The sequence below is a fragment of the Zeugodacus cucurbitae genome, chromosome 3 (assembly GCF_028554725.1).
Source record: "Zeugodacus cucurbitae isolate PBARC_wt_2022May chromosome 3, idZeuCucr1.2, whole genome shotgun sequence".
NCBI lineage: Eukaryota > Metazoa > Arthropoda > Insecta > Diptera > Tephritidae > Zeugodacus > Zeugodacus cucurbitae.
The window spans coordinates 9,200,613-9,214,055 of record NC_071668.1 but is presented as its reverse complement, the minus strand read 5'-3'; the positions used below and the strand labels follow the sequence as shown (position 1 = coordinate 9,214,055).

General features: G+C 36.0%; 5 protein-coding genes across 5 annotated transcripts; 4 read left to right on the top strand and 1 right to left on the bottom strand.

Moving 5' to 3' along the window:
• The first annotated feature begins 394 nt into the window (after positions 1 to 394).
• LOC105217020 (EGF domain-specific O-linked N-acetylglucosamine transferase) lies at positions 395 to 2,964 on the top strand. The gene is made up of 3 exons (XM_011191822.3): positions 395 to 2,015; positions 2,082 to 2,299; positions 2,364 to 2,964. The coding sequence occupies exons 1-3, from the start codon at positions 972 to 974 to the stop codon at positions 2,788 to 2,790; spliced, it is 1,689 nt and encodes a 562-aa protein (XP_011190124.1). The 5' UTR covers positions 395 to 971; the 3' UTR covers positions 2,791 to 2,964.
• Positions 2,965 to 3,061: 97 nt separating this feature from the next.
• Positions 3,062 to 5,155, top strand: LOC105217019 (uncharacterized). The gene is made up of 2 exons (XM_011191821.3): positions 3,062 to 3,944; positions 4,101 to 5,155. The coding sequence occupies exons 1-2, from the start codon at positions 3,062 to 3,064 to the stop codon at positions 4,775 to 4,777; spliced, it is 1,560 nt and encodes a 519-aa protein (XP_011190123.2). The 3' UTR covers positions 4,778 to 5,155.
• A 560-nt stretch (positions 5,156 to 5,715) lies between these two features.
• On the top strand, positions 5,716 to 7,791 carry LOC105217017 (uncharacterized). Its single transcript, XM_011191820.3, has 2 exons — positions 5,716 to 6,772; positions 6,834 to 7,791. The coding sequence occupies exons 1-2, from the start codon at positions 5,905 to 5,907 to the stop codon at positions 7,517 to 7,519; spliced, it is 1,554 nt and encodes a 517-aa protein (XP_011190122.2). The 5' UTR covers positions 5,716 to 5,904; the 3' UTR covers positions 7,520 to 7,791.
• A 1,847-nt stretch (positions 7,792 to 9,638) lies between these two features.
• On the bottom strand, positions 9,639 to 10,724 carry LOC105217016 (uncharacterized). The gene has a single exon (XM_011191819.3). It carries the CDS (start codon positions 10,580 to 10,582, stop codon positions 9,824 to 9,826), a length of 759 nt encoding a protein of 252 aa, XP_011190121.1. The 5' UTR covers positions 10,583 to 10,724; the 3' UTR covers positions 9,639 to 9,823.
• A 727-nt stretch (positions 10,725 to 11,451) lies between these two features.
• Positions 11,452 to 12,698, top strand: LOC105217015 (uncharacterized). Its single transcript, XM_011191818.3, has 2 exons — positions 11,452 to 12,016; positions 12,085 to 12,698. Exons 1-2 carry the CDS (start codon positions 11,692 to 11,694, stop codon positions 12,552 to 12,554), a joined length of 795 nt encoding a protein of 264 aa, XP_011190120.1. The 5' UTR covers positions 11,452 to 11,691; the 3' UTR covers positions 12,555 to 12,698.
• The last annotated feature ends 745 nt before the right edge of the window (positions 12,699 to 13,443 follow it).

Below are 13,443 nucleotides of genomic sequence, written 5' to 3'. Positions count from 1 at the left end.
TTTTACTTTGATTTCGATTTAAATTTAAATTCCGTCTAATAAAATGGATCTTCAAAACTGTAATTACCTTATGAACAGAATTAAAAATTGTTTAATTTTCCTTTGACTAGTGAAGCTGGTTTTTTCACACGCAAACTCCTTGCAAGAGAGTTAAGATTGAAATAAAGCGCGCGAAGAATTAATTTTTCTTCAACAAATTGGAGAATTATAATTGGTGGTGAAGGTGAATATTCTCATTAAAGATAAATAATTCTCCGCAATTTTTAATAGCGTAGATGGCAACACCAGCAACAATTTTATCTGCAAATGTTCCCCTTCGTAATTTTTCACCTATTTCGATGTAAACAAACCACACAACAACAAGTTGTACACTTTTCTGTGTACATAAAATAAAACAAAAAACACGGTCCAGCAACTAAACGAATTAAACTAATAAAACGACAGCAAAAATTCACAAGCCGCAAAAAAAGCCATAAAAGCAAATTGTATGAAAACCTGTTTTCACGTCTAAGCTGGTGTTGTTAGTCAGCTAGCTCCACCAATTTGGTTGTGCTCTATGCACTTAGTAGTTTAGTTTGATTGACAGTAACAGCAAGAAGATCTAAGCGGAACGATGGTGTGGACCTGGTAGAAGATTGCTACTTGCATACGTTTTAAAGTGAAAAATTAAGCTTCCCTCAGTGCAATTCGATTGGTGCAGAATAAAGAACAGCTGGCGGTGAAATCACCAGTAGTAACTGCAGTAGCAAATCTATTTATGCCACAGCTGGTCAAGGAAACCGGCTTTTTGTATGCAGTAACCTTGGCGAATTGACATTCACCTGTATGGAACGTGTACTATCTTAAATAAACAATGTATTCCAGCAAGTACTATTTAGCGCAATAGTTAAAGTTGGCGTGGCAATTTAAGCACTGCAATTGTAACGAATGTACTTAAATAGGAAAGGAAAGTAATATAAAAAGCTGTGAAAATGTATCTCAAATATCTTTTAATACTCAAGCTTCTAAGTCAGCTCACGTTTTCGTGTGTAAATGCCGAGGTTTCACCCGGATCTATCAAATATACGCCAATACCTTTGCCAAATTTACCAACAGAACATTTAATACGCTACCTAAATACGTTCCCGCAAGTACGTGAACATTGTGTAAAAAATGAAGATTGTCTGCGCATAATTAAAGTTAACGCCTCTACGAGTAGTTTAAATGACGAAATTATACCCACATTAGACACGTTAAGCGCATGTTGGGGTCATGAACTTGACTGTGATGTGAATAAACGTTTTCAAACGCCCACTTGCCCCGGCGAACATCACGGTTGGGTGCAAAGCAAAACGGCACAAGTGAATACATTCTACCAGCAAGCGGATTTCGGTTATATACAAACTCAAATCAACGAATTGTCACTTATATGTGAGCCGCGCTATATCACCGATTCCTCGTTGGAATGTAGTAAATATTTGCGCTTTTGTCGCGGACGCAATTTGCTCTTTGACTTTCGTGACCTAGCACAACGTAAGGAATTAATACGTTATCACATGGATGTGCTGAAACCACATCAGCTGTTAGGACACTGCCAGTTGAATCGCACGCGTTTAGCGGCGGAATTCGACCATATGGGCGCACTACAGTCTTGGGCGCCTGAGTTACGCAACTTTGATGTTTTACCCACACCACTAATGGCGAGTGGTGCGTGCGACTTGGTTGTTGATACGCCCACATTTATTATGAAAATCGACGCTACTTATAACATGTATCATCATTTCTGCGATTTTTTTAATTTATACGCATCACTATTCGTAAATCAATCACATCCGTTGGCGTTTCATACAGATTCACGCATATTGATTTGGGAAACCTATCCGTACGATTCGCCATTTGCTGAGACATTCAAGGCATTTTCCGACAAACCCATATGGACATTAAACGATGTGAAAGGAAAACGTGTGTGCTTTCGGAATGTGGTGTTGCCGCTATTGCCACGCATGATCTTTGGATTGTTCTATAACACACCGCTGGTATGTTGCTTGCTTTTTTCTAAATTTTGACACCTTTTACTATAACTGGCATCAATCATCTTCCAGATACATGGCTGTCAAGGTAGCGGTCTATTTCGTGCATTCTCGGAATTCGTTTTACATCGCTTACAAATACCATATCGCCCTCCACGACCACAAACTAAATTACGCATTACATTCCTATCGCGCCGCACAAAATTTAGACAAGTTTTAAATGAAGATCAGCTGCTGGAAGAAATCGGTGCGAACAGTAGCTACCACGTGCAACGTATTTCATTTGAAAGGTACTTTTACACACTTTTACACCATATTAATGCTGGCGTTAACTCATTATGCATAAATTTTCAGGGGCCTCTCCTTCAGTCAGCAATTGGCTATAACGCGTAACACAGATATACTTATCGGCATGCATGGTGCTGGTCTCACCCATCTGCTTTTCTTGCCGAATTGGGCTACGATTTTCGAGTTGTATAATTGTGAAGACCCCAATTGTTATAAGGATTTAGCGCGCTTGCGTGGCGTTAACTATATTACGTGGGAACGTGATGAATTACTTTATCCACAGGATGAAGGTCATCATCCGCAGGGTGGTGCCCATGCCAAATTCACAAATTATCGTTTTGATACAAAGGAATTCACACGACTTGTGGCAAAAGCAGCCGATCTAGTGTATACACATAATGAATTCCAGCAGTTTCAGACGCAGAAAACTGACCAGCAGCCGTCCAGCCAAAGTGGAAGCGAACAGATTTTGCAGCCAAAGGAAGAGCTGTAAACGGATTTTTTTTTTTAAAGCAGTATTTTCAAAGTTAAGTAATTGTGATCTTGAATAAAATTTAAGTTGAAACTTAAATTATACATTTTATATGCGTTTGTAAATTACTTTGTTTTCTCTGTCTATTTGAACATTATAATAAAAAAATATTTTATTTATTATAGTAAAGGGTAACACTTTTTTGTTGTTACTAAACTTATCGGTAGTTGCTTTTTGCACATTTTGTTTACATATTTAAATACTGTAAGAAGGACGAAGCGCAAGAATAGAAATGTGTGTTTCGTCAACGTGTGAAGACAGTTATAATATGGAACGGATTAAAAACATAAGCATAATCATGGACAATTCGAATGATGATGAAATCTTAGTACCAGTATGGAATGATGAAATGGCCTTACTTGGAATTTTGGCGAACGATTCAGCCACACTTGAATATGAAATAACTCCAGTATATGAAGAATTTTGGCAAATATTGCAGAACATGTTGCTAATTATAGAGTCAATAATGCCCGTTATATTTTTCATTGCGATTGCACGCATCATGGGTCAAAAAACAATGCATACAATTCCGGCTGATACAGTGCTGAGATATCTTCTTGAGGTTGTAATTATCATTTCGCCGACAGTGTTATTTGTAATTATACTACATAAATACATTTATGCTGTAAATATCGTTTTCGCTATTTCCATGATATTCGCATTGTTTAAGATTTACAAAACAAAGGCACAAAAACGGTGGTACATTACGGGTGGTCGGCGCCCATTCGTACTGACCTTAGTTCGGGTAACAATCTACGTGATTACATCAGTTTGCATACTTTCTGAGGACTTTGAATTTTTCCCAAGCGTTTTTGAATTGACATATGGATTTGGTGTCGGCTTAAAGGATGCACTTGTGGGATTTTACGTTTTTTCAATGGCTAGTGTTGAGCGAAATAAGAACAAATGGCATGGTGTTAGACGGACTGTGATCCCGCTGCTTCTAATGGCGCTGGTGCGTTTGGTCAGTATAACATATTTTAGATATATTCAGGATGAAAATGAATATGGTATACATTGGAATGTATTCGTCACGTTGGCCGTAACAAAATGTGTTGGTACTCTCTATTGTTACTTGTTTAATTCACGCATGCATCAGCTCATTTCTGGAGTGGGTAAGTTTAAAACAATTTATGAAATTAAGAGCCCACTAAAATTTCAAATGTATCCTAAGAGTTTCGTTTGTTGTTATATAAATAAAAATACGTTAACATTTGCATTTGAAAAATGTAACTCACAAAATATCTTCCATTAAAATATTTCCTTTTCAGCACTCGTGATTCTGCATCAACTCGCTCTAAGGGTTTACTTCACTAAAATGATTATGAATCCACATTATCCACGCGACAATCTATTCAGTGCGAACCGTGAGGGTTTTTTATCACTTTCCGGTTTTATAGGACTTTACTTGATCTCCGTCTACATTGGTCGCTGTCTTCGTAAACAGCTTTTAATTTTAAGCTACGCTCATATTATACACAAAATAAAAATAGTTGGATTGACCGCTCTGGCACTTTGGATGTTAACGATTAGCTGTGCTTTTACAGTGTCCATTTCGCGTGTTACATGTAATTTGGGATATGTCGTATGGATATTAGCAATGTCACTAACATTTACCTTCGTATTTATGGTTGTATTTCATTTGGTTATAAATACATTGTGGTTTATAGATGAAAATTATACCTACAGTGAGATATATTATGGCTCAATATTGCACGCTGCTGATATACCATCATATAGAGACACCTTGCCTGTGCTTGTGGAGGCAATAAACAAGAATGGATTTTTATTTTTCATATTAACTATTTTCATGGCACGCCTCAATGCGTTTGCAGATCCACCGGGACAGGATAGAAAGTACGCTTTCTTAATAATATTCAATGCAATGATTTTTGCAACTGGTATAGTTTCCCTGATACATCACTTCAAATTTCGTATAGCATTTTAAAAGTTAATTTATGTATGTGAAATGTAATGTATGTATGTGTTATGATATCAAAATATTTCATTTCCTCGTATGAAAAGATAAATATTTTGATATTAGTATACTAAATTTAGCATATAGTTAATCGACATAATCTACTATATGTATATAAGAATAATTCGATGTAAAGACATTTTGTTAAAATTATATTAGTCTTATGATTAATAATTTTTAGCGTAATTTTGTTTGCTACTCACATTTAATGCACATTCGAATTATTTACTGCCATTTTGCATACTCCTAGAATTACACATTTGCACTATTTTAAACAGAATAACTGTAACATTTTAAAAATATTTTACTTTGTTTAAAATTTTAATAAAACCAGATGACACTTCCTTATGTATGCACGAATTCTTAAATGAATATTTGTATGTATGTGTGTATTGACTTTGCAATGGTTATTTCAAATAGAATTTAAACAAGTTAAGAGATCAAAATATATTAAACTTAATAAATAATGCGAATATCTGCTATACTAGTTCAAATTAATGTAAGCTCATTAGTTTAAACCAGAAAAAACGCTGTTAATTTAAATTTAGTTGTATTTCCGCACCATTAGTACATATAACGAGCGCGATAGAATTATTTGTTGTGTCTGGCAATACTTGAGTAGTGTTGTTAAATGCCACTTCATCAAAATAATGCGTGCGAATTTATTTATATACGTGATTTATTTTAAATTATTTTAACAATAATTCTTTACCAATTAATTCACGGCGTTTATTACAATTAGTATGCAAATTGTAGCAAAATATTTAATACCCATCTATTATTTTTTATAAATTAAGCGATAAGTTTACCACAATGCAGTGTAATTCACCACGTTTTAGATTGTCTTTCTAGCAAAATTATTATTTGTTGCACACTGCTAATCAGCTGTATTTATTTACATTTAGACACCGGGATTCGTTTCAGTTGTTGGACTCCATATTAATTTATTATTGCAAAATCGTCGTTAAATATCGCCAATTTCAATAAAAGAAATGTTATTTCGTATTGTTTTTGGATATACCATTGCACAATAACAACAAATTAGTTCGTACGAAAAGCAATCGAAGTAGACTAACAGTTTATTATCACTTTACAATATGGAACGAATTGAAAGAGCAGGCAGTGAGTTCTGCGCTATCGGCGCGCCAGAACCACTGTGCCTTTATTCGGAGAAACAACACTTTTTAAATATGATTAACAACGACGACACTTTCGATTCAGTATTAATTAATCGTATTTCAGAAAAATCTAAAATAAAATATGAGGAAACATTTCTGCATGTCTCACTCATTCTATTGACAATTATGCCGGTTGTATTCTACTTTGCGATCGCGCGCATTGTCTGTCAGCAATTGGAAAAGAAAACGTTCGTCAATTTTGTCTGGAGATTCATAATCGAATTCGTAATAATTGTTGTACCCACAGTGTTATTTGTGAATGTATTCAATGATTATGTGGGTTTTGTGATGATACTTTTCGGTCTCTGCGTTTTGTTGAAATTATATTTGAATTATAAAAGGCAAACATTTGAAAATCATTGGTACGATTTAGGCGGCAGCCGGCCATACGTTTTGACACTGGTGCGCGCAATTATTAATTTGCTAACAGTACTTTGTATATTGGCAGTTGATTTTACTTGCTTTCCGAAAATATTTCGAAAATCACGTACATATGGCGCTGGTCTTATGGACGTTGGTATTGGGCTATTTATATTCGCAATGGGTGCCGTTTCGCGACCGCCAACTAAATTTGCACACTATAAACGTTTAATGTTCACTGTACTGCCGTTACTCGTGCTGGGCACGTTACGTACTGTAATTATAATACATATAAATTATAGTCAAGATGAACACGAATATGGGCAGCATATGAATGCTTTCTTTACACTGGGGCTCACTAAGTTGTTTGGCGGCGGACTTAGTGGCCTTGCGAAGCATGGCTGGGCACATGTCGCAATCGGTGTAGGTAAGTGTTAAATAAGTGAACTTATTTATGCCATAAACTAAAAATTATGTTTATATTACAGTAATCACAATCATACACGAATCTAGTCTACAGTTTTTTATATCCGAATATGTTATGAATGGAGATATTGCACGAGATACTCTGGTGCGTGCGAATCGTGAAGGGATTTTCTCGCTGCCTGGTTTCGTTGCTATATATTTGATATCAATTTATATTGGTCAAATGCTACGCGTTAGTGACGGTCTAGTAAGTCACAAAGTACTGTTCAATAAATTGAAAGCATTTGGCATAACGAGCGTTGGACTTTGGCTGCTTGTAATTGCCTGTATATACTCGATATCAATTGCGCGTGTGACCTGCAATTTGGGCTACATAGCATGGATTTTTGCCATAACGCTAACTATGATTTTTATCGCCATGGTAGTATTTCATTTGGTTTTAAATGTAAGCTGGACAACTAGGGACGCTAAGTCGCCGCACGAGTCTTTTACCTTCACCGAGCCTTTGCTAGCGGCTACAGCAGGTTCGCGCATCAGTACAAATATACTACCAACGCTTGTGGAAGCAGTAAATAAAAACGGTCTAACATTCTTTCTATTGGCTAATGTGCTGACTGGTGCTATAAATATTTATCTAGAGCCAAGTGAACGTTATTATAAAGAGAGTATATTTATATTAACCATGTATATGCTGATATCGATCGGTTTCGTTCAACTACTATATCGCTTTAATATACGATTAGCATAATTATTTGTATGCGGTGCACAAACAAGCAGAACTCAATAAGTTGATTAAGCAAAAATATGTTATATTAACATGTGCATAAATATATACAAATGTGTGTGGATTTTATCTACGTTTTATCTGTGAAAAATGTTGTGGCTGTATCCAACTAAAAAAATAATGTAATATATTTGGTGGCATAAAATAGATTTTTTCTGTATTAAATAGCTACTATTTGCTCTAAATTAATAAAGTTGTAAAATTATTTATAAAAGCTTTTGCTTGTTTAAACTAAACGTTGTTCGATCATTTGAATAATCCGGCTATATAACGTTATGTTATCATTATCTATCCAAGCATATGTCATTTAGCACGTTTATGAAACTCAGTGTAATATAATAAAATTTATGACCTCGACACAACTCTATACTTTCAGATTACAATAACACCGCGACAATAAATACCAAAAAATCGGTTTAGGCATAGGTTGATAAGAGCAATTAACATTTTATTTTCGATGAATTAAAGTTGATTTGTAGCATTAGTAATTGTATATACATATAACAAGTAAGAGTGGGGTAAGTTCGGGTGTAACCGAACATTTTACACTCTCGCAATTTATTTATTTAATTTTATTAATATAAAACACAATTTGACCGTCATATTCGGCATATACATATGTATGTATAAGGCATAACGTCCATTGAAAGTTTGAAACCCCCAATATTAGGTATATGGGAGCTAGGGGAAGTTATGACCCGATTTCACTAATTTTTGGCACGGAGACATATTATTGGAAGAAAAATATTCCCTCTGAGTTTCCTCAAAATACCTGAGAAATCTACCTATATTAAAAAAAATATTTGAAGCATTGAGAGCACGATGTATGGGGACTTAAAGACTTATGGTTCAATTACGGTTATATTTAGAAGAGCCACACTATAAATGCAGTATTTCTGCACAGTTCTGTTCCGATATCTTCACTAGTGCTAACTTTATAGATTGTAAAGTAAACGATTCAGATTGATTTCCAAGTTCTGGTATATGAGAAGTAGACGTGGTTGTGAACCGATTTGACCTATTTTTACACCATATCATTGGAATGTCAGGGAAATATTACGTATCGAATTTCATTGAAATTTGTCGGGTAGTTTCAGAGATATGATTTTTGACCCATAAGTAGGCGGAATCATATATAAAGCATTTTTAGTAGTTTTCAACATAACCTTTGTATGGGAGGTACCTAATAGAAACGATTCAGAAGAGTTTGGTATAGATATAGCTTTATTAGTTTACGAGATATGTACAAAAAACTTAGTAGGGGGCGCGGCCCACTTTCATAAACAAATTACTTCCAAAAATGCCCCTTCATAGTGCGACCCTTTTTGCCAAATTTTACTTTTATAACTTTATTTATGGCACTTTATGTGTTTTCGGTTTTCGCTATTTTGTGGGCGTGGCAGTGGTCCGATTTTGCCCATTTTCGAAGCAACCTTCCTATGGTGCCAAGAAACACTCGTACCAAGCTCTCTCAATTTAAAGATATCTCAATTTTTACTCAAGTTACAGTTTGCACAGACGGACAGACATACGGATTTCAAATCTACTCCTCACCTTTGGTATATATAACTCCATATCTAACTCTTTTAGTTTTAGGTGTTACAAACAACCGTTATGTGAACAAAACTATTATACTCCCTTATCAACTTTGTTGCGAGAGTATAAATATACATATATGTCATTAACCAAGTTTAAAGAGTATTAGGGGTCAGAGGTCATGGGTATATTATACGTATATATGTATATTATATAATAAAATGGTTAAACCTCCGAAAGCATTTGAAAAAGTTTAGATCTTATATCGACTCTGCCTTAATATCGAATTGATAAAAGTATTTAAATTTATTTGGACTCTTCCGTAAACGATCAAAAATCTAAATAACTGTGAAATTTAAATTAATTGGAAAATTTAAACTTTCCAAAAGAAATTGATTGATTTGAAATTCCATTCGACAAAATCTACACAGTTTGGTTATAATTTTCATGCTTCCTACTGAAAAGAGTGTTCTTAAATTAATTTTCACTGTTAAAATTCAACAGTTTTTTGCTCTCATTGCGGCTATTCACTAAATTAATCTGTATATCTCATTGAACTTTCATCATTTATTACTACCCAAGCATATTCCAGACAAGTACACACAAAAGACTACACGCAAAACTTCACATCATTTAAACGACCGAAAAGAAAGCTTTTAGTAATCGAATATATGTACATATAGGGACGGAATTTTTTAGTTAGTTTAGTTTTGTGTTAGAAGACATCTGGGCTCAATTGGCACGTTCATTCCATGCTTTTTTGATCTTCCAACGCTGATCGCCCAGCACCACTTGCAGCGCATCCATGTAATCACATTCCCGAAATGGTATCTCATGCACTACACGTCCGAAACTATCCGATATATAGAGCGTGTGCTCATCGTCCGTTTTGGAGTTGTCTACAGTAATGATGGGTTCGTCAAATGCTTTGGATTCTCTGAGCGGTAGCGGTTGCTGTCTCATTACACTACTCTCGCGGTAGCGCGTTGGATTCGGCTTTTGTTGTGCCAGTAGTTGTTCTTGCTGTTGTCTTTGTTTTTGTGCTTTCTGATACTTTTGTTGCAATTCCATTTGCAGTTGTTTGGTACATTGATTTTGTTGTTGCTTTTGCGTACGGAAGCGTTGCGCATGCTGCTTGGGTTCGGGCTCCTCATCGACCGCCGTGGTCGAGGAGTTCGAACGGAAGTTGGAACGTATGTGCATGCATGAGCGCAACTGTGACGGGTCTGAGTCTAAGAATTGTTCGAAAAAGCGACTCCGTGTCGTGAAATTGCCAGTTGCTGAGAAGGACGACGATGTGGACTTTTCCGGACGACTACGCATAAATTCGATGTGCTCTCGGATGTTGGCGGCCTCAAGTAATTTGATTCTCCTCTCGGAACGGTATATTCTTGACATGCGATACAACAACAATACTACATACAAATTTAATACAAAGATGATGGTCCAGAATATTTGCGTTAAATTTTGAAGATTCAATTCTATTAACATTATTTTTCATCTAAAATTTTTATATATATTTTTTTCAATAAATTACTTTATATTTGGCATTTACTACTAATGTGAAAATCAAGGTGTACGTTGCCAAGCGAAGAAATCTCGGTTTAATATTAATTATTAATGTCTTTAATTGAAAACATTTCCTTCGATTTGCTTTGTCATTGCTTTTGAACGTTTTTATGCTTCGGAAGTGTGGCGTTGCCAGTGAAAGAAGTAGCTTTTTCGAAAATAACGGTTTTTATTCTTTTAAATTTATTGCAATGTCGCATATGTGAAGGACATTGCTTTTACAGGAGTTTTGTTGGTAGCAGCTTTCACAGACACCCTGAAAAAAGTTTGTCAATAAGCTTTTCACCCTAAGCTTTTATAAGCTTCTGACCATAATAAGTTTTTTTTACTCCTGAAGCTTTATCCACAAGGGTTCATAAAGTTAAACAAAAGGATGTCTGAAACTTTAAAAGCTTTCAATACAAGGAAATAGTGCTTTACGAGCTTTTACGAACAGGGCTTATAAGAACAAAACATAGCTGAATTGCCAGTTACGGACTGAATATATGTAAACTCGTATACGATGCGAGAGACTCTTCGGAACGCGCCAAGAGACACGTAAAGTTCAGCTTTCGTGGTATCCTAAAGCATAAGGACATGAAAAACCGCTAACAGTTCCAGTCTCGAACATAATCTCAATATAGACCTATTCAATATCAACTATACGACAAGAACACGAGAGAACTAAGCTTAGGTGAGCTCGATTACGACGACAAAATTTATAAGATTACTCTTTATAGCATATTTTCAAAATCGAATAACAACTACAAAGAAAATCATCTTTGCCTTTTCGACCAGAACTTTCAGTTTTCTGCAGAAGCGATTTACTGTCAAATGTCACATTCCTTTTGGGATACAAAATTTCGTCAAAATTATTTTCACAACATATTTTTCTAAAATATGTTAAGATATTCCAAATTTTATAACTGCATATAAGAACGAAACCGTAACCTACCACTACTTAGCTGAGACCAACTGAACGAACTTAAATATTTTACCACTCAAAATTTCTTAAGTATAATCGTCGCAAACCGGATTTAGATAAGCTCAATATGGCGCAAGCAAACCTTGAGAATATTTGCACAGCTTTGTGTGCGACCAAAGACCCGGTGCCTGCTTATCCACTGATAGCGCGTACTTTGAAAAAGAATTCACTGCCAGCCTGCGACGCCTTTGGACCCTTTCCAGATGAGACTATTGTGTCGGGTATTGATCGTGCGCTCTATCTGATGGGAGCACGACGCGTACAGGAGTTTCTGCACTTGCCCACACCATCACTGGACTCGAGCAACAGCGATATTTCGCTTAGCATCTCGCAGGTATCTTGTCCCAATTCGCATAAGCCGTGTCGTAAATGTAGCACGATCATAACGTCAGGTGAGTAAGGCGTCTTGCGGAAGAAAGTGCAGCTCTGTACTAAAGTACAGCCTTTCATCCACACACAGATACCAAGGACAAAAATAAGCTGCCGGGTTGTTTGAAAGTGACCAAAACCTGTACATGCCCCAAATGTCGCGCCAGCACCGCACAAACGACAACCTTCTCTAGAAGACCATGCTGTTGTTGTAGCACCTCATCGGCGCATTCATCGAAAAGTAGCCTGGCATCGCATGTGCAAATCTGTGAACCGCCCAGGTCGAGAAATCCTCTAAAGCGTTCATTTTCAATGTGCTCACTGGCCTGCCGAAAGCTAAAACAAATGCTCACCTGTCCACCGAGCGATGGTGAGAAGGCCAAATGGCTGTGGGCACGTCTACATTCCACAGATAACGGCTGTCAGGTGTATGAGATATTCAAAAACTCCAATGTGTGCACACATCCGTCGGAGTTTGAGAAACAACGGATGCCACATGTCATTTTCGTCGTGCTGCAGAATGGCTCCATAATGCCATTCGAAATTTTGCCCTCACATTGAACACAGAAAGCAATGAAAAGAGAGAGAGAGACTCGCTGGATTTCTTATATCCAACCTATATGTAGTGTTTCGGTACTTATAACTACTTTTTATAATGTTAAAAACTAAACAAAAAAAAAAAACTAAAAATATATACAGATAATGTACTTGTACTTTTAAGAAAGTTAAATGTGTATTTCATGGCTTCGGAGAGCATCTTTAGGGATGTGTTTCAACGAGAGTTTCGCATGATTTATAGTAGGCTACCGAAAGATAAGATTAGACTCGAACTAGAACTCATATCCTTTCGTCTTTTCGCTCAGCTATATTTCTTGTCTAGATGACTATACTTCTCGAGATCATGGATCTATGTTTGTCTTTATCCTGTTAACGTTCTGGACAGATCCATTCAACCACTAAATATCTGAGTTATAGTGGATGTTAAGAGAAAAGTTATGACTAAATTCAAGCTCTTGACTTCATTGTCGAAGATAATAGTTTCCTCAAGCTTTTCATTTTTACTTCGATTTCATACTAAAAATCTCTATATATAAGTTTCCTGATCCATTCTCGAATAAAGTGCTCTGAGTGCTAATCATATGTATATTGACAGATCAAAGAAGAGCTTGTGACTTTTGTCCGATATCCCGGAGTTGATAAAAGGTACAAATTATAATTCCTTAATAATTTATATGAACCCTCCCCTACTATACTACTACTCAAGTCCCACAGCAACACACAACAAATTACTAGTGCGCAAGCGTTTCCCTTCAAGCATTCAGACGAAAAAAAATTCTAAACTATAGAAGACATGGGAAAGGTTTTCAATGATCAAATTATAAAAATTTTGTGTGCAAAAAATTTCAACAAAGTACAAAATGAAGTTGGCGAACCGAATCTAAAAGAGAAG

Bases quoted from the DNA above. Each gene is read 5' to 3' on its own strand.
- LOC105217015 (XM_011191818.3), top strand. From the start codon at position 11,692: ATGGCGCAAGCAAACCTTGAGAATATTTGCACAGCTTTGTGTGCGACC. The intron at 12,017-12,084 runs GTGAGTAAGGCG...ATCCACACACAG, and splicing joins TAGCACGATCATAACGTCAG to ATACCAAGGACAAAAATAAG.
- LOC105217017 (XM_011191820.3), top strand. From the start codon at position 5,905: ATGGAACGAATTGAAAGAGCAGGCAGTGAGTTCTGCGCTATCGGCGCG. The intron at 6,773-6,833 runs GTAAGTGTTAAA...TTTATATTACAG, and splicing joins ACATGTCGCAATCGGTGTAG to TAATCACAATCATACACGAA.
- LOC105217019 (XM_011191821.3), top strand. From the start codon at position 3,062: ATGTGTGTTTCGTCAACGTGTGAAGACAGTTATAATATGGAACGGATT. The intron at 3,945-4,100 runs GTAAGTTTAAAA...TTTCCTTTTCAG, and splicing joins TCAGCTCATTTCTGGAGTGG to CACTCGTGATTCTGCATCAA.
- LOC105217016 (XM_011191819.3), bottom strand. From the start codon at position 10,582: ATGTTAATAGAATTGAATCTTCAAAATTTAACGCAAATATTCTGGACC.
- LOC105217020 (XM_011191822.3), top strand. From the start codon at position 972: ATGTATCTCAAATATCTTTTAATACTCAAGCTTCTAAGTCAGCTCACG. The intron at 2,016-2,081 runs GTATGTTGCTTG...ATCATCTTCCAG, and splicing joins TGTTCTATAACACACCGCTG to ATACATGGCTGTCAAGGTAG. The intron at 2,300-2,363 runs GTACTTTTACAC...ATAAATTTTCAG, and splicing joins CAACGTATTTCATTTGAAAG to GGGCCTCTCCTTCAGTCAGC.